The sequence below is a fragment of the Kwoniella mangroviensis genome (assembly GCF_000507465.2).
Source record: "Kwoniella mangroviensis CBS 8507 chromosome 1 map unlocalized Ctg02, whole genome shotgun sequence".
NCBI classification, from domain to species: Eukaryota; Fungi; Basidiomycota; class Tremellomycetes; order Tremellales; family Cryptococcaceae; genus Kwoniella; species Kwoniella mangrovensis.
The window spans coordinates 2003482-2028588 of record NW_027062534.1 but is presented as its reverse complement, the minus strand read 5'-3'; the positions used below and the strand labels follow the sequence as shown (position 1 = coordinate 2028588).

Genomic DNA, 25107 nt, shown 5'->3' with positions numbered 1-25107 from the left:
TGATCTGTGTAGCATTCTATGGGCGTCACACATCGAGATCTTAAACCGGAGGTGAGCATTGTGAATTCATTGAGTGTGATAGTGAAATGATGCTGATACCAAGTCACAGAATATACTACTTACGAGAGAAACGAGCGATGCACCAGTGCAAGTGAAGATTGCAGATTTTGGTTTAGCCAAAATGGGTATGGTCATTGTTTTCCTTTTTGTATAACGGTTGAATAACCTTCTTGACTTTTAGTTCACGCCGAAACCATGCTCACCTCGATGGTCGGAACACCACAATACCTTGCGCCGGAAGTGGTGATGCAAACGAAACAGCAGCCTGGATATGAAAATGTCGTGGATTCATGGTCTATAGGTATTATTGTGTACAGGTAAGCTGCACAAAAAGAGCTATATTGACATTGAAGCCTAGCTGACATATCTTTCGTGTAGTATGATGACCAAAGCATTACCTTTTGACGAAGATGGAGATGCTCCCATGGAAGTAAGTTGAGCGTCTGTGGCAATCCAAAATGATGATTTTAACTGTAATGCTTGAATATAGAAACGCATCAAGGATCGATATACTCAACCTGCCGATACTGAACTACTCGTTCGACTGGGTATAAGCGATCTCGCCATTGACTTCGTCTCGGGTTTATTAGCTAAAGATCCAAGACAGAGATTGACAATGAGACAGGCATTAGATCATGAATGGTTATCTGGACCAAGCTCGCAAATTAGTGAAAGTCAAGTACCTGCGTCACAAGCTCTCGGCGGCGACTCGGTATGGTCAATTGAATCGTTTGATGATCAATTTCCTTTGGATCAAAATCCCAACCAGGATGGTTATTCGAGTGATCCCCTCAATGGCAACGATGCCAATGTTGATGGATCGACGGAAGATATAGGTAGATGGTCTAGACCCATGACTGCCTCTGGAACGAATTACGAATCGTTAGGTGAATATGGATCTGAAGAAAGTTTCAGTCAACCTATGGGAAATCTACATTTGAACACTCCATTAATCGAGAGAAGATTACCACCTACAAATATGAAAGATCAGTTACCGAGTTCACCGCCTCTCTCTTCTTCTTCCAATTTACCAGTGATGAATGTTGATTTACAACAACAGCAACAGCAGCAGCAAGAAGAAAAGGAAGTTGATATGGATGGTGGATTACCTACTCCCATCACACCAAAGCTTAGTAATGGCAACAATGAAGACATCAGTATGAATGGAAACGGAAATGGACATGGGAATGGGACTGCTATGTTGATAACCAAGCGGAAGAATCCAGATGAGATTCAAGGATTTAGTTCAGGTAATTTATCACCTCCACCGATGAAAAGTGAAGGCGACCACCAAGTAGAAGTAGTAGAAGAGGAACAGGGAGAAAAGGAGAAAAGAAAGAAGGAAAAAGCGAAATCTACTTCACCTAGAACGTTACCTACGAGACAATCTACGAGGACTTCTAGACCGAGAAAATCAATGAGGTTGGCTTGATTGGTCCTTGACTTGATGATATGATCGCTCGCCTTGGAGGATATCTTTGATGCAGGTTGAGGGAAAGGTTGAATGTAGGACGGAAGGTCGACATAAGTCCGTGGATTATCATTATTTGATAATATGAAATTGGAATAAAATGGGAAGATTGAATCAAGATAAGGATCAAGGGACAAGTGCAAGAGTGAATTTTATCGTTCATCATGATTTGAGTACTAGTATGATCGTTGATCATCAATCATATTGTATAGAATGTTGATTGACCAACTGGACATATCCTATTATCACTTTGCATACATGATATTTACGCTACTCTCTTTGGGAGGAAGGTGATTTACTTATTCATTCATGTGTGAAATATCCGACATTGATTTTCTATCCTATCCCTATTTTTATTCATATACGATTTAGTCTTAGCTATCATAGTGGATAACAGTGATCTTATACTTCTCATGTATGAACGATCATATATGTATATACATATGATACATTCCTTATTCGTATTATTATGCAATATATATAAGATAAGGTATCGGAATGGTAAAGACAGCACTGCTACTATCGATTCTTGTATGATCACAAACTGTAGGTCATATACGGGATATCCTCAGGACCGATAGTAATTCACGACCTGCACGACGTTTGATGATTTCCTAGAAGCGTAATACCATATGATTCAAACCCAAGTTAGAGATTGTAAATCGAAAGACTGGTCCGTGTAATATAAGGCTTTGACTCACCTTACATACCAAACCTTTCGATTCCATCTTGCGCATGATCTCCAAAGGTTTATTCTGGATGACAGTGACGAGGTACATTTTTCCTATGGGTGAGAGCAATTCCTAAAAAAACACCATATCATACGTATACAGCCAATATCAGTATGACCACGAACGCATAGGCTTATTTGGAGTGGTCTTGGTGATGAGTTAATTGACTTACAGGTAATTTATCTAATATCACATCCGTGATGATCATACCGTCTTGTCCACCTGCCCAAGCACCACCTATATCCCTTTGATTTTGAGTATCCATAAGCCTAATATGAGAGAGTCATATTTAGCTATCAAGTCAGACTCGACGTAAGATATAGAATGTGTATGTATAAGATGCAGGGGTACGGACTCACTCGGTCATACCTGTTGGTACGTACGGTGGATTAAACACCAATATATCGATATTGTTCTTCAATCGGTTGAATAAAGGATCGAGAAGATGACATAAGATAGGATTGAGTGATATCTACGAGTGATTGTTGATCAACAAACGTATCATTTTCTAATCAAAGACGATGAGATCATAGATAAGAACTATTCTAAACTTACTTCATTAGCTTGAGCTGTCCGGAGTGTCACTCCGCATGCATATCTGTTTATATCTGTTGAAATGACCACTAAAAGGATCGATCAAGTCGAAGGGAATTGTATCAGCATCAAGTCGATCTGTTATCCGTGTTCGTACTTGGCATCAACAACCTACAACTTGAACTTGATCCTACCAGTTGCGATAAGAAGGTAGATGCTATCCCTGATCCCGATCTGTGTTCAATTGTACATGACAATATCATCGTCAGTCTTTGTTCGGCATATCTGACGGTTTTGTACATTGCGATATGCGATAATCACCCTATCTCAACGCATATTGTAGGCTGATCATCCCTTATCGGTTGAGCATCCAGTTCTAACGCATCGAGAAGGATGAACGAGTCCTCTGCTCAGAATGACTTGAAATCAGTACTATAGTTGATGGCTAGATCGTGGATCGTGAGATAAAAGTCGACTCACCGGCAGGCTCATACACATGCTCGTAATCTTCCTCTGTGAGATATGCTATATTAGGTGTCGGCAGTGATATTGACATTCCATCGAGCAGGTCTGATCTTCGAGGAACATGAAAAGTCTACAGAAATTACAAAAATATCTAATCTCTCTTGACTTTTGTTGATCTTTCACTCGAGCCAGTGAATGTGTTACGTAATGTGACAACCCAACTAACTTAAACGAGATGATACGAGCGCACGTACCGCTCCTACTCCTGATCCTACTCTGTCTCTAGATCGTCATCGACAACTCCCTGGTTGACAACATCTCACAGCTCACATCTCACATCTAATCCCATCTTCTCTTCACTCTCTACTGCCCACACTCCACACTCCACACTCCACACTCCACACTCCAAGATGCCAGGCCAACAGGGAATGCACAACTTCAGTACAATCCTGTGAGTGTCATCGATCTACAGGAGAGAATAAACTCAAACCCCGAATCACTGATGAATATCCCTCGCCTTGTTATCCGCGAATTAGGAAACGACTTGAAGGTATATATCTCTCCATCTCCCTGTCAATGCGGAGCAGAATAGTCACTGACAATCACATCTACGTAGCCGTAACAAGTCGCCTCGAGGATGTAGCAGTCTCTTCCTCTTCACCAGCGCCCACATCCTCCCTCAGGTCCCCCACAGCTGCAGCTCACGAGAACCTCGCACCTACCTCTTCAGCCGCTCCTCCACCGCCACCACCTCCGCCTCCTCCAGCTGAAGAAGCCGTCACTCCTGCTGTAAAAGCTTACCAAGATGAGATTATCGATGGAGCGCTGCAAGAATTTATTGAGAAGTCGAATGAATTGGGTGGTTTGGTTCAACAGCATGTGAGTATCTCTCGATTCAATGTTAACACTCCCACTCCTTGTTTAACGCACCGTCTCGTCGAAGGGACGAGAATGGCAAATACAAGCTACTCACCTTCTGTTTCCTTGGTATGAATCGCTTGGATTCGAGCTGATGTGCCCAACCCAGTCATCCCTCCTTCCAGCACTTTGTGAAGCCCAACTACAATTCCTCAAACTAGCTTCCAATCATTCCAAGCCTTCTACTCCTACTGCACTCGGTCCATTACTCGAGCCCCAAGGTAAAGCTATCCAAGCGATCTTAGAGACCAAGGAGAAGCTCTCGAGATCGAAGGAAGGTAGAGATTGGAATGTCTGTTTCAACGTCTTGGGTGAAGGTGTCCCCGCATGGGGTTGGGTTCAGGTTGTAAGTGATGTGGAAGACCTAGAGCCCTCTCCAAGGTCTTGATGATGAGCGACGACGGCTGACCTATGTATTCGATATTCATCGATAGGAACCTGCTCCAGCACCTTTCGTAGCTGAGATGAAGAATGCGGCTCAGTTCTGGTCCGATCGAGTGGTCAAGCAGTACAAGGATACGTAAGTCAACATCACCTTCATATCTACCGATGAATTCAAGTAAACTTATAACTCTGAGTAGTAATCCTACCGCCGTCGCCTGGGCTAAAGCCTTCGCTCAATTGTTGACCTCGCTTCAAGCCTACGTCAAGCAGTGGCACACCACCGGCGTAGCCTGGAACCCTAAAGTGAGTGTCACCATATCATATATTAGCGCATGATTTCGATGTTATTGCTTAGCTGACCATCTGCCACATCTCAGGGCTCTCCCGCACCATCTTCGATCCCTTCTGCATCCTCCTCTTCCTCCGCCCCACCACCCCCCCCCACCTCCAGCCGCGTCCAAAGCCCCCGCCCCAGCTGGAGGAGCAGGAGGTACAGCCGCTTTACTTGCCGATTTGAACAAGGGCGGAGCAGTCACAGCAGGACTCAAGAAAGTCGACGCATCTCAGATGACTCATAAGAATCCCGACCTTCGATCATCTTCGGTCGTTCCTGACAACGCTAGGAAAGCACCTCCTTTGAAACCTAAACCTGGAGCTGCGCCTGCCAAGAAACCTGCCAAATTGGAACTGGAAGACGGTAACAAATGGATGATCGTGAGTAGATACTTTCCTCTGATGTCTTCAATCTGGGACAAATGGAAGCTGAATCTGAATGATGATCGTGCCCGTTATAGGAGTATCAAGAGGATAACAAGAACATTGTGATTGATCAGACTGAGTTGCACCAAACGGTGCATATCTTCAATTGCAAGAATTCGGTAGTGAAGATCTCAGGTAAAATCAATGCTGTGACTATGGGTGAGTCATTCAGTCTGCAAAAAAAAAAAACTTTAGCCGCTCGGGGCGATCGGTGTAGGGTCAAATTCATCATGAAAGCGTCTGCTAACATAATTCATATTCAAATAGTCGGATGCAAGAAGACCGCCGTGGTACTCGATTCAGCCGTCTCCTCATTGTCTATAACATCCTCGCCATCATTCGAAGTTCAAATCACAGGTCAAATCCCAACCATCCAAGTGGATACTACCGATTCGGGACAGATCTACCTCTCCAAAGAATGCATGAACACTGTCGAAATTATCACCTCGAAAACTTCTTCTTTGAATATATCTGTACCTACAGGACAAGATGGTGATTTCGAAGAGAAACCTGTACCGGAACAGATGAAATCGAAGATTGTGGGTGGGAAGTTGGTAACTGAGATTATCGAACATGCTGGTTAGAACATACTTTATTCACAGACAAGTGGGAGGAAAGACTTTTTGTATATAGATGATTATATGAATATCAAGAAGTTGTGTTGTTTTTTGCTCTTTGCATGAATTTGTCTATTCGGTTTATTCGGATCATTGAGATGAGTGTTAACTTTCAGACTGGTATATGTAACATGGCATGAAAATGCATTGGTTTGACATGATGATCCAACTTCTTTATCGTTGTTATTGTTAAATCCTGTAAATGCTATACTGTAAATCCTAGTTGGTCTTCTTGCACTATACTGGTGTATCGTTATCTAGTCTACTGATGATAATTTCACTCATACAGACCCAGCAGCTCTGAACAATGTGATAGCTTTATCATCACCAGCCACAGCAAACTGTTTACCAGCTGCAAAAGTATCAGAAGCAGCAGGTTGCCAGGCGAATCCCCATATTTCGGATGTACCTGTTGATGTCGATACGCAAGATCGTTGGCCTACATCCCAAAGCTTGATCATACTATCTGCGCCACTGGAACACATATAATATGCAACATAACAAACAAGTCAGCGGATCGAATCCAAATTCAAACCAACACACTCATCTCTGGAATGATGTTAGTCGATAGGGATATAGGGTATATGTATATAAGGTGATCACCGTACTTACCCACTACCCAATAATTTACCATCCGGACTAGCATCCACTTTCAACACCCAACTTTGATGTCCCTGCATCATCGCCACTGCACCTTCACCTTTTCCTCCTGATCCTGAAGTTGAACCTGCTCGTACGTCATATAATACTATTAGATGATCGTCTGAACCGGAATAAAGCCACTAGAATCAAGACGAGGACAGACTCAGCACGTCTATCTTGCACATAACGAATCTTGGGGGTTTGGTTCGGATTCGGTGAAGTTTGAAATGAAGGAGTTGGGGCTTACCTGGGAGTCGGGTGACCAGGTTATCGTCCTGACGGCTTTGCCATGTGATGTATAAGTTGCAACTATTGATTGGGTCTCTACGTCCAGCACTATCACTTGACCTTGTTCAGTCGATAGAGCAAGGGATTGACCATCTGGTGACTGAGAAGAAACAACAAGTGATAATTAGCTCAACTCATCTTATGGAAATGAACATATACTTGAGGAAGAGACAACCCAAGGGGTCGAGGTGTATGAGTTATATTCGCCAAATTGAATAGGGGATGTCATAAAAGTATACTATACTCACAAATTGTAGATCCATCCCAAATTTCCCTTTACCAGTATCTACAATCTTACCATTCCCACCCAATCCACCTCTTGTAGTGTTACCATTGACCCCTTCTCCTTCTTGAGGTGAAAGCTGATCGATCGATCGGATAGCCAATTTGGATGATCGACCTGACCAGGCCCAACATTTATTCTGAGGGTGAATGGCCGATGTGAATGCTGGTAGTTCTGTAATCATACAATGGACGTATCAGCATGATGGCTGAACAACAAAAATAGCAATGATGAAGATATGGACCAAGATGCATTCACGAGGTCATAACAATAGATTTAAATCCCAATAAATAAGACATATCCAAACATGATTTTCACATTGATTGATAGGATCGGATCACTCACCTTTCTCACCCTCACCTACGACCTCTCTACCTGTTTCTACCTTACCGACCACCTCCCCATTCTCAATATCAATCAACACGACCGTACCGTCCAGACTCGTCGACAGAGCGTACTTCCCATCCTCCGTGATGGATATCGAAGAGATAGCTAGAGGGTTGGAAGTAAGATCGTATATGGGTTTTGTCGATAATTCAGATTCGGTAGGATCCCATATACGTAGATGACCGTCTGCTGAACCTGAGAGAAGCTTGTTGGTTGATGTCCATTTCAATGCCCAGATCGAATCGGGTAATACTATAGTGTTGATAGCTCAATCAGTCTCAGGTCGATGGTATCAAGGTACGAAGGAAGACAGAGAGGGTTAGCTTACACGGTGTTGATTCTTGTTGCAAGTATGAAAGTGACTATGCATCGCTATTCAGCTAGGTTTCAGAGAGTTGGAATTAGCTGCTGCTCACCATTTTTTATACCTGTTCAGTCCGTGATTATATACTAAGCGATGATGAAAAGAACTCGAAGAGGAGACACTAGATACAAGAAACAAGGAACAAGATGAAAGATGGTTTCCGCCGGTTAACATGAAGTTCAACAAACGTCATTCCTCATTTGCTCGTTCTCCCATTCTTTCATCTCATATCTCTGTGTCCCCTGTTCACCTTATCTAATAGATCAATTCGATGATACCCAAAGCGTTCATCCTCGCATTCCTGATCCGTACATTACTCACACTACCACTCCCTCAAACGTATTTCCAACCTGACGAATTCTATCAAGCGTTAGAACCTGCCCACAACTACGTCTTCGGATATGGTTATCTGACATGGGAATGGAGGGATTTAACTACCCCTCTCACTGGGACATGGTGGGATATTTACATGGTAGGAGGAAGGATGAGGGGATGGATTTGGCCTGGGGTGTTTGTAGGTGTTTATAGGGTCTTACAGATCACCGGACTAGATAAGACGGAATGGATCGTACGTTTAACACAACCCGATAGTATGGAAAGGAAAAGGGCTAACTCATCTGATGGATGCTGTAGGTCATCGCCCCTAGATTGGTTGGTATACTGGTAGCTGCATTGACGGATTATCACACCTATAAGCTGGCTTCGAAGCTAATAGGTCCAGGTGCTTCGTCTTCCGCTGTGAGCTAGTACTTTATAACCTACCAAGTACGCTTTCGCCAGCTGACAATCCTATATTGTACCGACACAGCTGTTCCTCTCCTTGACATCTCTCTTCAATGCACACCTATTGCCAAGATCATTATCAACTTCCCCTGAGACATTGCTTACTACTATGGCACTGTGTTATGTCCCATTACCATCCTTAATCCCATCCAAACCTTCTAGCGATAACCTGAAGCCTTCCGCATTCGAGAAAGACAAGAAGCAGATTAGAACAGAGGAGAATCAAGCGAAACTAGACTATATCGCTATGGATAGGGATGTCCCCTCACTTTATCCCGTCATGTGAGTCGGCTCATCCGCATAGTGGATATCATGCAAGCTGATTCAACGAGGTCCCTTAAGATGTACCGACAATCTCCCTTTGTCCGTCATACTAGCTACGACAGCACTTTGTATAAGACCTACAACTATCTCTCTATGGATGTTTCTGGGTATTCACCTAGTCATCAGGACGCTGAGGAGCTCTGGGATTATAGCAAGTCTACGGGTCATTGCTATCGCAGCCATCAGCTCGTAAGTTGAGAATCTCTCCACGCATAAGTGGGAGTCATATAGCTAATTCTGGAATAGTACCGCTACTTTCGCTGCATCCACTTATATTGACTACCACTTCACTGGTCGACTTTGCTTCCCAGCCTTGACGTTCATCCATCACAATATCATCCGAAACATTTCGTCCTTCTACGGTTCTACTAATCATCTATATCACCTCACCCAGTCCCTCCCAATTATGCTATTCCCAATATGGTATTGGTGGATTCAAGGTTTCTTCTCGGCGCTTCTTCCTTCCTCCATCCTTCCAGGTCGACTCAAGCAACTAGACACCCCTGAACCTCTACGGCTGATGGCTAGGGCGGTTACTTTCTCAATTGGTATATTGTCTTTATCGCCTCATTCAGAATGGAGATTCCTTCATCCTCTTCTTCCAGCATTTTTGATCTTTGCCATATCATCACTTACAACCTCTTATCGTCCCACGGTATTTGGAATCTACAGATTGTCCGACTCGATTCGACAGTACACTAGATTAACGAAAATCTCATTCTACCTGATCCTTCTGGCACCGATCGTACCATTTCTTTACCTCAACCTATTCCATGGAAAGGCTCAAGTGGAAGTCATGAATGTGCTTCGAAGAGGTCAATTAGGAGAGGTTGGATCATTGGTATCTTTGACACCATGCCATTCAATACCCTGGCAAAGTCATTTACATCTCAAGGATATGGAAGGATGGTTCTTGACTTGTGAACCTCCGATAGGGTAAATAACTGTTCTTCTATGATCACCTGACTGTTCAAATGTGACTGATATACAATTCTTCCATCAACTCAGTGTCAACTCTGAAACACACCGCACTCAACAATCCTTCTTCTACCAATCACCTGTATCATACCTGCAAGAAGTCTTCCCATACCCTCCCGCCCAATTACATGAAATTGCCAATCTCACCGCAAGTCCGGCCAGACCAACTCATCTGGTCCTCTTTGGTGAAGTTCTCAGAAGGCTGGAGACTATCAAAGGTGTATCCTCCTCTGTCAGTGATGAGTTGGTACGTCTTGGATATGAGCGAGTATGGCATGTGTGGAATGGGTTTGATCTCTTGCAGGATGAAGATGAGAGGAAAGGTGGACTTACAGTGTGGAGGTTGATTACGTAATTATTTATCTGTGAGATAGATACGCCACATGTGGATTATAGATGTGAATATAAAAACTCCGGTAAACGCCGATAACCATCTCAACTTGGCAAAGTTGACATTGACGTTTTGTTGAATTTTGAGGCTTTTGACGTTACTCTTTTTGTATCTTATCTCATCTATCTTTATCTTTAAACACCCAACAGTGGAAGAAGACTAAAAAACATCCCCCAAAATGTCTGACGCTGGATCTGAAACCGTTTCCAACCCCCCTGTCGAGGTCGAAGGTGCCGAAGTCGAAGTTGCCGACAAATCTGGACCTCTCTCCGTTGAGGATGCCCTACAACAAGTCATCAAGACCGCTTTGGTCCACGATGGTCTCGCTAGAGGTTTGAGGGAATGTGCTAAGGCTCTTGATAAGAGGGAAGCTCATTTGTGTGTCTTGGTTGAGACCGTCACTGAGGGTGATTCGGATTGCTCTACATAATCGTGTCATCAATGGGAATGAGAAAGCTAATTTGTATTTCTGTTGATGTATGTAGCCGAATACCTCAAACTCATTGAAGCTCTCTGTGCCGAACACTCCATCCAACTCATCAAAGTTTCCGATGCCAAGGTTCTCGGTCAATGGGCTGGTCTCGCCAAGATTGACAGAGAAGGTAAACCCAGAAAGGTCGTTGGATGCTCTTGTGTAGTTATCACCAACTACGGTCAAGACTCCCCTGCTCTCCAAGTCCTCCTCGACTGTGAGTTAATCACTTCTTCACATACATGAGAGAATCTCAAATACTAATTTCAATTGGAACAATAGACTTCAAGACCCGATAAATGCATTGATTACTCTATCATCCATTGTCATCCTCCGATTCATCAACGTGAGTAATAAACAATCTCATAATGTTCAATCATCCTTCATCGCAAGCCTAAGCCTGTACTTCAACCCTCCTTATTTTTCTATCTACCACACCCTTATCTACCACACCCTGATGAATATGGGACTCCCTCTTCGCATTGTAAAGTGTCGACAATCCCTAGGAATCGAACCTACTCTCTTCGGAGGGCAATCCGCTGTCTGATCTATACCTGCCTTTTTCGGTGATCGTGATTTGAAATATCGGAAATTGGAATTATACTGATTGATTCGTTGTTGAATTTACAGGTCTTTCCTTCTTTGCATCGCTTGTTGCTTGGTGGACAAGGTGTCAGGATGGCTGATAGATGATATATAGTATATGCATGGGTGTGGAAGCGTACACATGAAGGTCAATGTGGCGCAGTCAATGATGCTCATGTCGGCTTGCAATCTCTTCGGACTCAAGACTGCTAACACTGTCGAATGTAATACCATGAAATGACTGATAACAACGATCAAAGTATGTCATATGAGGATACACTCGAACTTTGCATATTGAAACCAACTGACGAATGCAAGACACATCTCATCGTCAGATATGTTAATATGGAATATATATATGTGATCACCAAATACCCAAAAAACTACCAAAAGTCCAAATCAAGCAAACCACACCAGTAGGTAAAATACCTATATAAACTAACAAATCCTGCCATAACCTTCTACCCAACCGTCTTTTCTGTAATTGTTTTTCTTTTCTCGCCAGTAATATATCCGTTGATGGGTCGTTCAAACTGTTCGTTCGATTATGTCCATGACCATGTCCATTCATCGAGGATGGTAGTCTCCTAGAGGGAGTACCAGGGTTGTTCGTCTGGTCATGTTCGGATATAGGGGTGTTTCGCGATGGGAATATGATGGAGAGTGGAGATCGGACATGGAAGGTGATGATGAAGAATAGGGCTAGTTCACATTAAACTCACACAAATCAGCTTCACTTGTAGGCTTTGAATGATGATTTACGAAGTACACTCACAAGGCAAAAACCATCCTACAGCCAACACACTCAGCACACCGAGCAATTCAATCTTTTCAGCTATCCAACCACTTATACTCGCTACTAGCACCACTACTCCCCAAATGGCTATTCCAACCCATCTACCAGCTTTCAATCTTTCACCTTGATCGACGCCCATCGAACGTAAAATCGTATCTCTACCTCTCAAGATCCACATATTTGTCGAGCCTAGGATGACCACGCACATCAAGATGCGCGAGATGTTCACCCATCCATCATCGGCGGGCAATCTTGCGAAAACGCCTGAGGGGGTAGTAGGACTTGATATGGGTGTTGGACTGGATTGGTCCAAGGGAGGTAAGAGGTAATAAGGGACCAGGGCTAAAGGGAGACATAAGATGAGGATCAAGGAGGATGCGAGCAAACATGGGATAGGGAAGGAAGTGCTTTTGGATCGAGCGAGTGAGGCATGAATCGGTAGGGTGTTGATGTGAGGTGAGAAGAATATAGTCAAGGTGGCTAAATTACACCTTTGTTGATTAGCAATATGGTGGGTTTTAAATGACGATAGACTTACTCAACCCAGCACCTGCACTACTACCACCTGCTAAACCAAATCTCCTCTTCCTCAACAAATGACCCAAAACCTCCGTTATAACCTCTCCGCCGTTTTCCGTCCCATTGTCTTCCCCTATCGGTTGAGGAAGCTCTGAAGCCTTTTTGATCTCGACCGTTCGTCCAATCACCAAGAAGGCTACGACCGGAAGTAACAGGGCGATGACTATGGGTGATCGTCTGAGCGATCTGGTCATTCGTGAGGGAAGAAGAGAAGGTAATAGCTGTATAGAGGATAAATCAGCTTGTTGCACTCGTTCGTGTTCCAGATGAGAAGCGATAACCGACACTTACCGCTGAAGAAACGATTATCGTCCAAAATACTCTTGACTCAAAAACGGCGTTTTTAGGTAAATAGGTCTCGATAACTGGTTGAAGTAAAGGATGAAGGGCTATAATGGGTGCGGAGGGTCAATTAGCTTTCGCAAGGAGATACAGTAATACATGACGATGTGTCACTCACTTTCAATCCAACTGACAACTACACCAAAAACAGCACAAACTACGAACCCTCTTCCGGTCCATAAGCCGTATTTACCATACTTCGCAGTGACGGCTGCGAATACTTCTTCAAATGATGAGACCTTCAAGTACCTAGTGCAGCAATGCGCATAAGATGAGTTCAAGTTGCCTCTCCGCGTTCGTCTGAATGGTATTGGTAGATGATGAGCACAATCACTCACCATGCTAGATATACGATGACCACATGCGCGCAAGCAGACAGCAATGCCAAGACGCAGAAGACGGGTACGAATAAGACCACACCGGCAGGCAGGAAGTTATAAGGTAATAATGCCAGTAGCGGGAGGAGTGGGAGGGGATGAGCAAGGATCAACGATGGTATGAGCTAGCAAAATTCATCATCAGTAATCATATCTCCATGTATTGATAGCGACTCGGACTCACCTCCAATAATCCCTTCTCTTCCTTCTCTTCACCCTCATTCCATCTTCCTCTCCGTCTCCTTCTACCCTTCCTCTTATTCCTACCCCTTGATCCAGACCCAGAACCGTTTACCAGAGGATCCGAAACGTCGAATTCAAAATCTTCCGTGCCCGTCTCCTCATCATTCGTACTATGTCCATTATTATTTAAGAAAGTCATTACTTCCTCTTCGTCATACTCTTCATCGTCGTTATCCAATACTTCAAGTATGGAATCAGAGTTGAATGATCCTCCTGAACCTGACCTCGAGCCTGAACCTTCAGCAGATGCTGGTATATCCTCAGAAGGCCTTCCGGTACCAGTTGGAGTGATTGTATATCCTGTATCGATCGAAGCTTTGTTCAGATCGCTTAGCGATTCCGATGCTACTGGATGAGATAGTACGTATTGGTTCGAGGTCAAAGGTGTGATAGGTGAGAACGAAGATGAAGATGATTGTACTCCCTGCTTCGGTGTAGGTGAAGCGGTAGGTGTAATTTGTGGATCCGAGTCTTGCTGTGACATCTATCAGGTAGTTACACTGCTATCCTCTTGGCTTGCTGATGAGATGCGGTAAGTTGACAAGAAGAGGATTGACTGGTAATGTTGAATGAGAACATGGGATAGGAACGACAATAACAATCAGTTGCAGCTACGCGTTTGGAGGGAATGTCGAATGTACTCTAGCCTGAATCTCATATTCCCTGCAATTCGCGTAAATCAGGCAACATCACTCACAACAAACGTTCTTCATACATTTATTGGTACACTTACTCGAACCATCCCCGATGTCATGACAGATCCAGATTTAGATCCAACGACTGTTCGACAAAGACAAATTACGTTCAAGCGAAATGGCCATATAGACTATTTTCTAAGATGTCTGAGGGCGTTACCTACCGCTGCGCAGGGTAGCGACTCGAACAGGATCACCGCTGCTTTCTTCTGTATATCCGGGTTGGACCTTCTCGGTGCGTTAGATGAGAAGACAACGAGGGAACAGAGAGATGGGTGGATAGATTGGATATGGTCACTGCAGGCTCGTACGTCCTGCATAAACATCTATTTCAGCCTCGCAGTAGATTGAAACTGAATGGACGGATGTACATAGCTACGGGTGGATTCAGAGGTTCGACATTTATGACCACTTTTGTACGTATGATCTCAATGGTACAACTTCCTAGGACACCACTGATTGGTTGCGTTTGGTCTGGCTAGAACGACAAGACATCGCCTGCACATATACCTTCGACATACACCGCTCTAATGAGCTTAGCAATCCTCCGAGCACCCCTCGATCGACTGGATATACCAGGATTGATCAACTTCCTCAAATCGTGTCAAGCGAAAGATGGCTCGTAAGCCTTTCTCAACAACTGACGGGATGAATACCGATTCTGACGTTGATGGTATTTGTCAGTTTCTCACCTGTACCAGGAGATGAGACCTACCCTAACGAAGGGTTCCAAAGTGACGTGCGGATCAGTTATTGTACGAGTGTGATATCGGATATCATTGGTGATTTCTCGGGTATAGATATAGATCTAGCCAAGAGTTTTATAGGGAGATGCAAGGTGAGAATAGTCACCATTACGATTACTGATCCATGGATGGGTCCAGCTGATATATTTGGAATTGGTAGACCTGGGAAGGAGCTTACGCTTCGAGACCTGGGGTGGTCGAAGCTCAAGGTGAATACTTATCTCGTTAAATAATGCTAAAAGCTACATTGACTAATTATGGTATTCTAGGCGGTACGACATACTGCTCTCTCGCGACACAGTCAATCCTCGACAGACACACGCAGACTCGACCTGAATATCAGATTTCACCTCAAGAAACGCTCAGATGGTTGATATCTCGTCAGATAGGTGGGTTCCAAGGTAGACCAGGTAAATTGGAGGACGTATGTTACTCGTTTTGGTGTGGTGGAGCTATCAGTGTGAGTGAAGAGGATCAGTATATCTCGAAGACCTTGCGTGTATATGTGCTAAACCAAAGCTGGGCATTTCTTATCGTTAGATCCTTGGTCATTCAAATCTGATCAACCGAGATGCAGATCGAACTTTCCTACTCTCAGCTCAATTCCCTTTAGGTGGATTCGGTAAAGAACCTGAAGATTATCCTGATCCATTCCACTCATATTTGGCTTTAGCGGCTTTATCTCTCACTCATTCAGAAATCGATGCGAAAGACGATAATGATGGATTGGGGTTGAAAGCTTTGGATGTTACTTGGAATGTAAGTCTGGAGACTGCACAATGGTTGAAAGATGAGATATTACGGGTGAAAGGTCAAGTATACGTATGAGAATGATCGGTGTCAGATTCATGTGTAAAGCTAGAAGGGAAATGTACATACATATATTGTAAATATAGAAGAAACAACTTGATACCCCGCATATACAGTACGTTACAAATGATGAATAATGTAACAACCAAATCAAGTAGAACAAGAAGTACAAATACAAAAATCAAAAAAAAAGAAGACAATGGTCAAGGAAATCATTGAACTGATCTACTATTCTTCCCCTGATTGTCGTTCGATGTCAACAGCTAATCTCTGCTTTCCAACCCAGAATTCACCCCTTACAGGTAAATTATCCAATCTAACCTTCCCATTCACTCCCATAATCTCTACTCCGACACTCGCTATACCCTTCACCCCAGCTAACGCACCTCCTTTAAATACGATCTTACTGATGAATTCAGATAACACGCCATCTCTTCCCGGTAAGATATCCAAGTCAACCTGATTCAATGGCGCTCTCACGATCAATCTTCCATTTTCTCCTCGTGTCGTAGTCGAATTGAGATAATCGGTAGGTCGTATATGTCCAAATGCCTTTGGTGGGAAATCACCACCCCCATCACCTGGTAAATCTTCATCATCGGGTGGGGAAGGACCATCGAACACATACACATCAGGTAAAACTTCTACCACATCCACCATGACATTTTGCATATCTTTAGTTAATCCAACTTCGGCCACTACGATACCTGAAGCTTTCATCTTGCCTTGACTTTCTGATATTCTCATATGTTCGATGGTCACCGATCGAATTATTTTCGGAGTTGGACTAGGTCCAGGGAAATTGAGTGAGAGCGATAATGAGGGTAGAGTATGTAAGAGCCAATTGGGCGGATGGACGATAGTTGGTGGAACGAATGGAGGTAAATCTGATAAACCCTGAACTAAGATGGGATTATCTCTACCATGTAGATAGTTCTGTAAGAACAATGATAACGGTGATGAACCGATTAGAGAGGAACGTTCACTCAGATCCGCAGTGATAACTCCAGATATGTTCAACAGGATGTCCTCGGTGACTCCTCCGATGATGACGGGTTCAGTGATGACTTCAGCCATCTTACTTTCTCCTACTAGGCCATCTCTTGTAGCCGGTAAGGCTATTGAAAACGGTAGGCTGAAATCTAGAGTAGCGTTGAGATCGGGTGCAAAGTTTGGGACCGTAGCGATAGCTTGGATAGTCAATGCCTTGGGCGTTTGGGTAGTATCGAACGAATAGTGCTGCAGTGTGACGAGTTCTGATAGATTGAGGGGTCTTCCGGGATTTGGCAGATGGGGTAAGCGAGGAACTAAAGTTGACGAGATGTCAGTTCAGTAGCTATAGACAATATTTTGATTGCAGCTCTGAATCTTTCTTCTTGTACACATGACTGATCAAGGGCGTGGAAGGATCGTATATGGATGTGAAACTGAACCGCCAAAACAGACAACCAACATAAGAATAGCAGGCCAAATACAGAATCTGACACTCACTAGGTGAAGTGATATCCATCGTCAAATCTTCTTTCTCCACTTCAGCATATTTGGTCCACCAAGCAATCTCCGATGGTCTAGCTATCACATGATTCACCTCTATCGTCACACGTATTGCACCTTCTACCCATCCTCTCTGTACGAATTCCCATAATTCTCCTGTCGATGCTAGCGGTTTAGCCAGAGCAGTAAATGATATTGGCCGTAACCAATCAGGTTGAGATCCCGGCGGTAGGGGTCGAGGTGATATATCCCATATCAACGGTACTTCCAGTTCGTCTAATACATTGACTGATAATAATGGTGAAGACTTGAATTGCCGGGATGTAATCTCGATTGAAGATGGTATATTGACCGATACAGATGGGTTATCCAATTTGGATAGGAACCTATGTGCAGTCCACTTTCTTATATTCTCCCACCATTTCGACCCCAACCCTCTTTCACCTCTTTCCTCCGCATCCGCTTTTTCTTCAGGGGTAGCGAACACTTTCGCTTTCACTCCAAATGCTTCATCCGCATCTATACCACACCGCAAGCTGATATTGAGCAGGATCCCATCGTCGGTCACGTTGACTATCGATATCGAACCTGGCGGCGAGTAGCTGAAAGCCGTTTTGGGTAAAGTGGATAATTCCGAGGGTGAGGGTTTGTACGATCCTGCCAATAGTATGAGGAACAGTAAGAAAGAAATCAGGAAAGATAGTAGCACGATCAAGACCGTATAGATGATCGAGGTGAGCCGAGAAGTCCTGCGCTGCTGAGGTTGGATGATCTGGTCCTCAGAAGAAGGTTGCGTTTGGGTGGTATGATAGGTTCTTGAAGGTGAGCCGAGTAAAGGTGCGTTCTCGGTAGTCGAGTCGACAGCCTTGGGTTTGCCTTTACCCTTGTCTCTAGGCATGGTGGAGGATCATCGGACGGGGGTGTTTGCGAGTTGTGATAGAACTGGAATTGGCGGTAAGCTGGATGGGATGTTGGTGATAGGGGGAGAAGGGATCGGAGATGTAAGAACGTTGTTGAGGTGATCGCTGCATCCGGAAGTCATCACCTCGATTTACCCGAAATGCGAGTGGGAATAAGAGTGGCTCATAACTCCTGGTCAACGTGAATCCTTTGTACATCTCGATACAAAGGCGGAACATCGCCCGTGACTGCATGAATGGAAGGGACAGACGAGCGTATGGACAAGCTAACATACATTCATATCGATAACGAAATCGAAAAATGGAGACTTGGTAAGAAACAACCTTCATACACTGTGTATCCATCAAACGGACACTGTAACACGATCAACCTCAACAAGCATCATGTCCGGTAACCCACAGTACCACATAACCCATCGAATGGTCCCCTTGATCTGTCAGGCCCTGATCGCAGCACCTGACGATGAGACAGTGTGGTTAGAAGGCCTTCGAATGCTAGCTAATCCGAAACTGAAACAGGCGTTAACATTGACATCTTCAATCTGGTTACCACTCCTCCTAAGAGGATTAGAAGTTTATAAACCATTACCCGTCATCGTATCTGCTTTGAAGCTTTTGGATCACGTATCAGAGATATTGGAACCTATGAAAAGCTGTTTGGTGAAACCCCTTCGAGCTCTGGGTAAAGAAAAGCAATATGAAGAGTTGGAAGAGCTAGTTTGGATGATTGAAAAATTGGATTTGACAGTTTGGAATAGCGAGAAGAGCCTTATAGGGAGACCAAGGAGCGTGAGTCTATCTTCCACATTCTATCGGCTGGAGATGTATATTGAGAATAATCTTCGGTTGGGTCAAATAGCTTAGGACCGCTCCAAATTCACAAGCCAATACTCCATTACCAGCTGGATCCAGTGTTCAACCAGCTCAGAAAGAACAACATCCCTTATTAGCCGAGATACTAGCTCACAATTTACCTCCGAAATCGAGAACCGTCCAACAAGCCTGGTCGCAAACTCTCCTATCTTCAGCTCATGATAATCCTAACATCTGGCTACATAATCTGTATCAAGCTACTTTGGAATCTAGTAATGTTCCGGAACTAGTTATTGCTTCAAAGGTGAGCTGGATCAAACATCAAGTCATAGATATTCCGACTTTTGATCTATCTAATGTATGTTCCGGGACAAAGCTTGGTCCACTCATTCACGAAGAACTATTCCAAACATCTTTTATGAAATGTTACGTCCAGCTTGAGTCCGATCCAGCTTTCAAGGTAAGTCCTCATCGTCTCCCAAAATTGTTGAGCTGAAACTTTAGTTCTTTCGCAGAACGTCGTCGATAGCACGCTAGTATCGATCCTGAATGATATATCAGTCAGTCAAGAGATAACCATTGTCTTACTTGAATTACTCGCATTTTTCCATAAAGACAAAAGGGAATTCGCACCTAGCGTACACGAAGCCGCTAAAGCATGTGCACTCAATCATTTCAACGGTGCGCTCAATCAAGCGGTTCCGGGTGTGGTATTATGGTATGTGGAGCAGAATGCAGAAAATTTCCCTGTTCAAGAGAATATTGGTAATCTTGTCGAAACTAATATAAGGTGAGTTCTGGCTATACCTGTGATGAACTTGGGACAATTTCCTGACAAACATTCTTCTCATGAGCAGAGTTGGATCAGCTGGTGCGTACGCTTTCCGAACGCGACCCTTGGGACATGACATGTGACTGATGTATCATCTATTCTTGGAACAAAGGTTACGATACCGCTTGGAGTACACTTTTATGGCTAGAGAACGATTGGCAAGTTGAGCCGGAACCATTATGGATCACTCAACTGTCTCACTGGCAACAAGCTCTCGATGCTCAAAACAAGCTCGATCAAGGTCAAGAGGGAACGAGCTTTTCGTCTTTCAATACCAAGATGATTTGCTGTGAGTATCAAAACACGTGCACGTCTTTTCCTTCGCCATACGCTGATCATCATGCCACTTTAGATCATGCTTTGGGAGCGTATCAACAGGGATACGAACTTGCTCAAACACTCTTCGAGGGATTGAACGATACCGAAAGGAGGAATACCGCCCATTGGGCTACAGCTGCCGCATGGCATATGGTAAGTGCAGAGACTCTGTACTCTTGTCCTTTCGAAGCGTTCAAAGTGCGGCTGTAGGGAGACTTCGAAACAATGGCAGATTACCTTGCATTCCACCCAAAAGGAACCAGTAAATCACTTTACAAAGCCATCATCGACGTTCATAATGGACAGTACGCCTCGGCTTTCCACCATATCAGCAAAGCTCAAAGTTTGTCCTATGACGAAGTTCAAGTTCAGCTGGATGTAGGACCTCAAGTGGCTCATCGAACTTTGGCCAAGACGGAATTACTAGTCGAACTTCAAGAAGTGATCCAATACAAATCGCAGCCGGAGATGAGGGACAACATAATTAGTACTTGGAAAACTAGATTTAAGAAAAGTCACGCTGATCCCACTACTTGGTTGAAGAGACTGGAACTTTGGACGTTGGCTGTTCCAGCTACTATCATGCAGCTTCAGAGCTGTTTCATCGATTGTGCGAAGCTATGTGAGAGTGCTGGAATGCATCAGGCTGCCCAAAGCATCTTGAGAAAGATTACACCGGAAGTAACTCCATTGGTCAGTATTCTCAATAACTTCGTTGCATATACGGTCGCTAATGACTGCTAACAGGGATGTAAAGTGGAGTATACCAGATTCAGATTCGAGTAAGTCTTCGATTGAGTCAATTTTGTATTATGAGCTCATTTTGGTTTAGATGGAAGAACGCATACCAGACGCAAGATCAAAATAAACTGCATGAAATTCTTCATAAACTTGTCAAGCATACTCGTGATTTCCTACAACATATTGGAGTCGATCAAGAACCGTTGGAAAGACAAGGATTGGGCTTACAACCTCTAAGCATCATGGCTAATCATACCAGACTTGACCATCAGATCTTGTCAAGAAGATACTATAGAATAGCTGAATGGACTGCGGCCTTACAAGGGGCAAGCTGGGCCTCTGTGAGTGTGCAGACACATCTCAACCGCCATCTGTAGAAGCTTACCCGTTCCATAGGATGAACAATCCCAAGTGCTCAATTTCACCTCCCTTGCGTCCAAGCTGGATAACGATTGGTAGGTGTTGTGCTATGTTTGAGTTGTGCTGTATTTGAGAGTTACCAACTTTGACATGTGCAGGTACGCTGCCTGCTTCTCCTTGGCTGAACGGTCTCTCAGCATCTTCGAGATGAATGAATTCTCTAGATCTGACTCTGTGGCAGTCAGCAGCTACAGTAAGTCGCTCGCTCAATACCACCGAATTTCGTAGGCTGACCTCCCTCGCACAGTCGTACCTGCTCTGAGGGGTTTGTTCCTTGCAGCAAGGACCAAAGAGAACCCAGAATTCGTGATCAAAGCTTTACTCAGACTAGTCACCCTTTGGTTCAGATTCGGAGAAAGTACAGCAGTCTTGGTGGAAGTTGAGAATCAGCTCAGCTTGACTCCGGTCGAGCCTTGGTTATCAGCCATTCCCCAGCTTATAGCAAGGCTGGGAACCCCTCATAAAGATCTTCAGTATACTTTGATCAATTTGCTCAAGAGCATTTCGTCACAGTATCCTCATGCTGTTATTTGGCCTTTGCTCACTGCCACTCAAACAAGTAAAGTTGAACATCAGGAGGCAGCGAGGGTGATTATGAGTTTCATCTGTACCATGCCTGATGGGATCAGGCTGGTAGATCAGGCTGAATTGGTAGGAAAAGAATTGATAAGGTCTTCTGCAAGTCTGATGGAGAAGTGAGTTTTCCCGAAGACCTTTGGTCGAAGGACAGGTAAGCTAAACTCTCCGGCCAGGTGGCGAAGTATAATTGAGAAGGTCATTCCTCGACAAGACCTAATGGAAACCGCATGGCATGAAGTTCCTACTCTTTGGGAACATGATATCCAGTATCTGAGGGCTGTAGAGACTCCAGACGAGGAGCAATTTGTTCAGATGTTCGGTGACCAGCTGCTCCAGATTGACAAGTCATTGAGAAGGTATAAATCTACTAGGCAGATGAGTTTGGTCAATTTCGCTTACCAAGAGCTCTATAAGGTCAGTAGGATCATCTCGTCCTTGAACTCAGCAGGAGATGACTGGGTTTGTACAGCTATACGGGGATCTCGATTCTCAGATCAATCAATGGAAACAACCTGGATCAAAGCTTCATCTTGCAAGTACTGCACCCAGATTGCTCTCACTGAGAGACTGCGTGCTTACCGTGCCAGGTGAGTTGCACGTACCTTTTGAAACCTAGCACAATAAGGAAGCTGACAGATATTCAAGGTCAATATGACCCCCACTTGAAGCTGGATGATCAGGCGTTCATCGACAGTTTCGCTCCAATTGTCGATATCCTCTCTTCGAAGCAACTGCCCAGAAAGCTGGTCATCCGATCATACACAGCGGATTATACTTTCCTATTGAAAGGTGAGCTCGCCACTTGATACTCGATCGAAAAGGTTTTGCTGATTTGAGAGTATTGATCGATCGAATAGGGAACGAAGATCTACGAGGAGACGAGAGGATAATGCAGCTTTTCAACTTGATCAACACGATGTTGAATCATAATTCCGATGCGTTCAGCAGAAATCTCCATCTCTTACCATATGAAGTTATTCCTCTTTCGCCTTCAGCCGGTTTGGTTAGCTGGGTATCGAACACTCAACAGTGAGCATCGAATTTAGTCTTCACTGTATGAGCCACCGTATACATAGGCGATGTGGCTGATGCTAGGAATAGACTTCAGTCGATGATTCAGATCAACCGAGCTAAGAACAAGCAGAATGATCTTAATGATAGAGAAACAGCGTCGTTACTTGGGGTAGGTCTAATTCGACCTGATAGAAAGATGAAACTGATCTATTATTCAGCACGATCCCGAGACTTTCAATCCACGAAGAGAGAATCCAAGGTTTGATCCTCCAGCGGAGATGGACAGGTACGACAAGTTACCTATTCCAACCAAGATACAAAGGCTGAAAGCTGCCTTGTCCCATTCCAAGCAAAGTAAGCCACACGACATATTTTCTGGACATGATGACAGGCTGATGCTGATCAATGTAAATGGTATTCATAGGTGATTTGAAAGATGTGCTGTGGCAGAAAAGTCCCTCGTCCGATATTTGGGTAAGAAGACGAACTAATTTTGCGCGAACCGTTGGAGTAAGCAGTGAGTCGACGCAGTATATCTTTATGCTAAACATCTGATAAGATGCTGTAATAGGTTTCGTCGGGTACATCATTGGTTTGGGCGATAGACACGGTAGTAACATCTTGATTGACCAATTGACTTGGGGAGCATTACATATCGATTTTGGCGATGTGAGCGATTACCCCTTACCATTCATCTTCTGGAAATCAGTGCTTACGGATCCTGTGAACTTGGATGATAGCTCTTCAATGTAGCTCAGGAAAGGTCATTCTTACCTGAAAAAGTTCCATTCCGACTAACAAGGATGATGACCAATGCTTTTGAGGTGATTCAACTTACACTGATTGTCCACTCACGGGTAAAGTGGTATGACTGATTCTCCGTTATATCGTCATGTAGCTCGCTTCTAGAGGTGGCCTCGAAGTACCTGGAACCCGAGGTACATTCAAGCAAGCTTCTCTTATCGTCATGAGCGTTCTGAGAGATAGTCGAAGCACCGTTTTGGCAATGTTGGAGGCGTTTTTGTACGATCCATTACTTTCTTGGACTGTAAGTTCGTATTTCATTTGGGATTGAAAAACCTCCTCGTCAGCTGAAATAAGAGTAGATTGGGCCAAATGACCCTTCGCATGCCGATCATAACAGTAAGTACGTGACACCAGTCTCCACTGAAAAGTATTGAAGTTGTTGGTAGCTCAATCCTCAAGTGAGAAACCAAATAAGACGAAGGTAAGTTTCTTTTACCTAAAAGACATAAACATTGCTAACACTTCGATTTGGACAGACCAAGAAATCACACGTTCAAACCCATGTCGTGCCGCAGAGTTTAGCTCCCGGTATAGGCGGTACGGGCGGATCTGACATATACGATCGAATTGAGAATTCTCTGATTGCAACTTACTTGGAAACTGATTCATATATGGCTAAAGTATCCTCAAGTACAGGTATGACCAATACCAAGGCGTTACAAGTGTGTTGGGTCCAATCAGTGAATTCGTGAGGATATCGAGCAGTAGCTAATCGTGATTGGTTTCAGGTTTTATCCCAAATCGAAAGAAAGTTGATTGGGTACCACAAAGATGCTGATCAACCGCTGACAATTAATCGACAAGTCCAAGCGTTGGTCGAGGAGGCCACAGATCTGAAGAACCTTTCGCAAGGTGAGTGAAAGTCGAGCGAAATTAAAGCTTCGGTTAATACTGATTTGATGTGACAGGTTACGTTCTGGGTTGGATTCCACAATGGTAGTAGGCTCGGTGAGGCGTCACGAGACTTGGAATTATCAACGAGGAAGATCAAATATTGTTCGATAGCCCATACGAGGCTTGATCAGTTCAGGATTCAACCCTTGATTCTCCTGGACACGATCAGTAACGTGTGACAAATCCATGAGACTGTACCTATACAACGTTGATGGTGTTCATAAATACTATGTATCTTGGAATCTTTACTT

General features: G+C 44.0%; 10 protein-coding genes across 10 annotated transcripts; 6 read left to right on the top strand and 4 right to left on the bottom strand.

Moving 5' to 3' along the window:
• Nucleotides 1-18: 18 nt before the first annotated feature.
• Nucleotides 19-1492, top strand: I203_105865 (uncharacterized protein; the record flags this gene model as incomplete). The annotated part of the gene is made up of 5 exons (XM_065517853.1): nucleotides 19-51; nucleotides 110-185; nucleotides 242-377; nucleotides 439-490; nucleotides 551-1492. The coding sequence occupies 5 exons, from the start codon at nucleotides 19-21 to the stop codon at nucleotides 1490-1492; spliced, it is 1239 nt and encodes a 412-aa protein (XP_065373157.1).
• A 590-nt stretch (nucleotides 1493-2082) lies between these two features.
• Nucleotides 2083-3352, bottom strand: I203_105864 (uncharacterized protein; the record flags this gene model as incomplete). The annotated part of the gene is made up of 8 exons (XM_065517852.1): nucleotides 2083-2145; nucleotides 2233-2334; nucleotides 2435-2531; nucleotides 2622-2734; nucleotides 2818-2885; nucleotides 2972-3030; nucleotides 3118-3202; nucleotides 3277-3352. The coding sequence occupies 8 exons, from the start codon at nucleotides 3350-3352 to the stop codon at nucleotides 2083-2085; spliced, it is 663 nt and encodes a 220-aa protein (XP_065373156.1).
• A 319-nt stretch (nucleotides 3353-3671) lies between these two features.
• On the top strand, nucleotides 3672-5906 carry I203_105863 (uncharacterized protein; the record flags this gene model as incomplete). Its single annotated transcript, XM_065517851.1, has 10 exons — nucleotides 3672-3712; nucleotides 3798-3811; nucleotides 3878-4140; nucleotides 4289-4525; nucleotides 4614-4699; nucleotides 4761-4866; nucleotides 4941-5018; nucleotides 5086-5277; nucleotides 5358-5481; nucleotides 5590-5906. 10 exons carry the CDS (start codon nucleotides 3672-3674, stop codon nucleotides 5904-5906), a joined length of 1458 nt encoding a protein of 485 aa, XP_065373155.1.
• Nucleotides 5907-6220: 314 nt separating this feature from the next.
• Nucleotides 6221-7958, bottom strand: I203_105862 (uncharacterized protein; the record flags this gene model as incomplete). The annotated part of the gene is made up of 7 exons (XM_065517850.1): nucleotides 6221-6413; nucleotides 6552-6721; nucleotides 6829-6969; nucleotides 7118-7326; nucleotides 7498-7791; nucleotides 7868-7901; nucleotides 7956-7958. The coding sequence occupies 7 exons, from the start codon at nucleotides 7956-7958 to the stop codon at nucleotides 6221-6223; spliced, it is 1044 nt and encodes a 347-aa protein (XP_065373154.1).
• A 216-nt stretch (nucleotides 7959-8174) lies between these two features.
• On the top strand, nucleotides 8175-10343 carry I203_105861 (uncharacterized protein; the record flags this gene model as incomplete). Its single annotated transcript, XM_019145012.1, has 6 exons — nucleotides 8175-8471; nucleotides 8537-8641; nucleotides 8712-8968; nucleotides 9029-9199; nucleotides 9257-9946; nucleotides 10019-10343. The coding sequence occupies 6 exons, from the start codon at nucleotides 8175-8177 to the stop codon at nucleotides 10341-10343; spliced, it is 1845 nt and encodes a 614-aa protein (XP_019006347.1).
• A 214-nt stretch (nucleotides 10344-10557) lies between these two features.
• Nucleotides 10558-11097, top strand: I203_105860 (40S ribosomal protein eS12; the record flags this gene model as incomplete). The annotated part of the gene is made up of 2 exons (XM_019145011.1): nucleotides 10558-10786; nucleotides 10865-11097. 2 exons carry the CDS (start codon nucleotides 10558-10560, stop codon nucleotides 11095-11097), a joined length of 462 nt encoding a protein of 153 aa, XP_019006346.1.
• Nucleotides 11098-11800: 703 nt separating this feature from the next.
• Nucleotides 11801-14257, bottom strand: I203_105859 (uncharacterized protein; the record flags this gene model as incomplete). The annotated part of the gene is made up of 7 exons (XM_019145010.1): nucleotides 11801-12138; nucleotides 12212-12712; nucleotides 12771-13032; nucleotides 13103-13200; nucleotides 13272-13402; nucleotides 13492-13655; nucleotides 13715-14257. The coding sequence occupies 7 exons, from the start codon at nucleotides 14255-14257 to the stop codon at nucleotides 11801-11803; spliced, it is 2037 nt and encodes a 678-aa protein (XP_019006345.1).
• Nucleotides 14258-14525: 268 nt separating this feature from the next.
• On the top strand, nucleotides 14526-16042 carry I203_105858 (uncharacterized protein; the record flags this gene model as incomplete). Its single annotated transcript, XM_019145009.1, has 7 exons — nucleotides 14526-14775; nucleotides 14844-14884; nucleotides 14951-15090; nucleotides 15153-15306; nucleotides 15375-15423; nucleotides 15484-15674; nucleotides 15755-16042. 7 exons carry the CDS (start codon nucleotides 14526-14528, stop codon nucleotides 16040-16042), a joined length of 1113 nt encoding a protein of 370 aa, XP_019006344.1.
• A 210-nt stretch (nucleotides 16043-16252) lies between these two features.
• On the bottom strand, nucleotides 16253-18416 carry I203_105857 (uncharacterized protein; the record flags this gene model as incomplete). Its single annotated transcript, XM_019145008.1, has 2 exons — nucleotides 16253-17331; nucleotides 17516-18416. 2 exons carry the CDS (start codon nucleotides 18414-18416, stop codon nucleotides 16253-16255), a joined length of 1980 nt encoding a protein of 659 aa, XP_019006343.1.
• Nucleotides 18417-18822: 406 nt separating this feature from the next.
• On the top strand, nucleotides 18823-24902 carry I203_105856 (uncharacterized protein; the record flags this gene model as incomplete). Its single annotated transcript, XM_065517849.1, has 28 exons — nucleotides 18823-19227; nucleotides 19298-19555; nucleotides 19628-19711; nucleotides 19767-20041; nucleotides 20109-20122; nucleotides 20196-20372; nucleotides 20436-20554; nucleotides 20612-21094; nucleotides 21149-21183; nucleotides 21234-21483; nucleotides 21539-21597; nucleotides 21661-21755; nucleotides 21810-22257; nucleotides 22315-22555; nucleotides 22611-22728; nucleotides 22787-22930; nucleotides 22999-23170; nucleotides 23243-23324; nucleotides 23374-23509; nucleotides 23580-23672; nucleotides 23727-23824; nucleotides 23896-23979; nucleotides 24054-24203; nucleotides 24262-24298; nucleotides 24349-24383; nucleotides 24439-24624; nucleotides 24691-24814; nucleotides 24871-24902. The coding sequence occupies 28 exons, from the start codon at nucleotides 18823-18825 to the stop codon at nucleotides 24900-24902; spliced, it is 4434 nt and encodes a 1477-aa protein (XP_065373153.1).
• Between the last annotated feature and the right edge of the window lie 205 nt (nucleotides 24903-25107).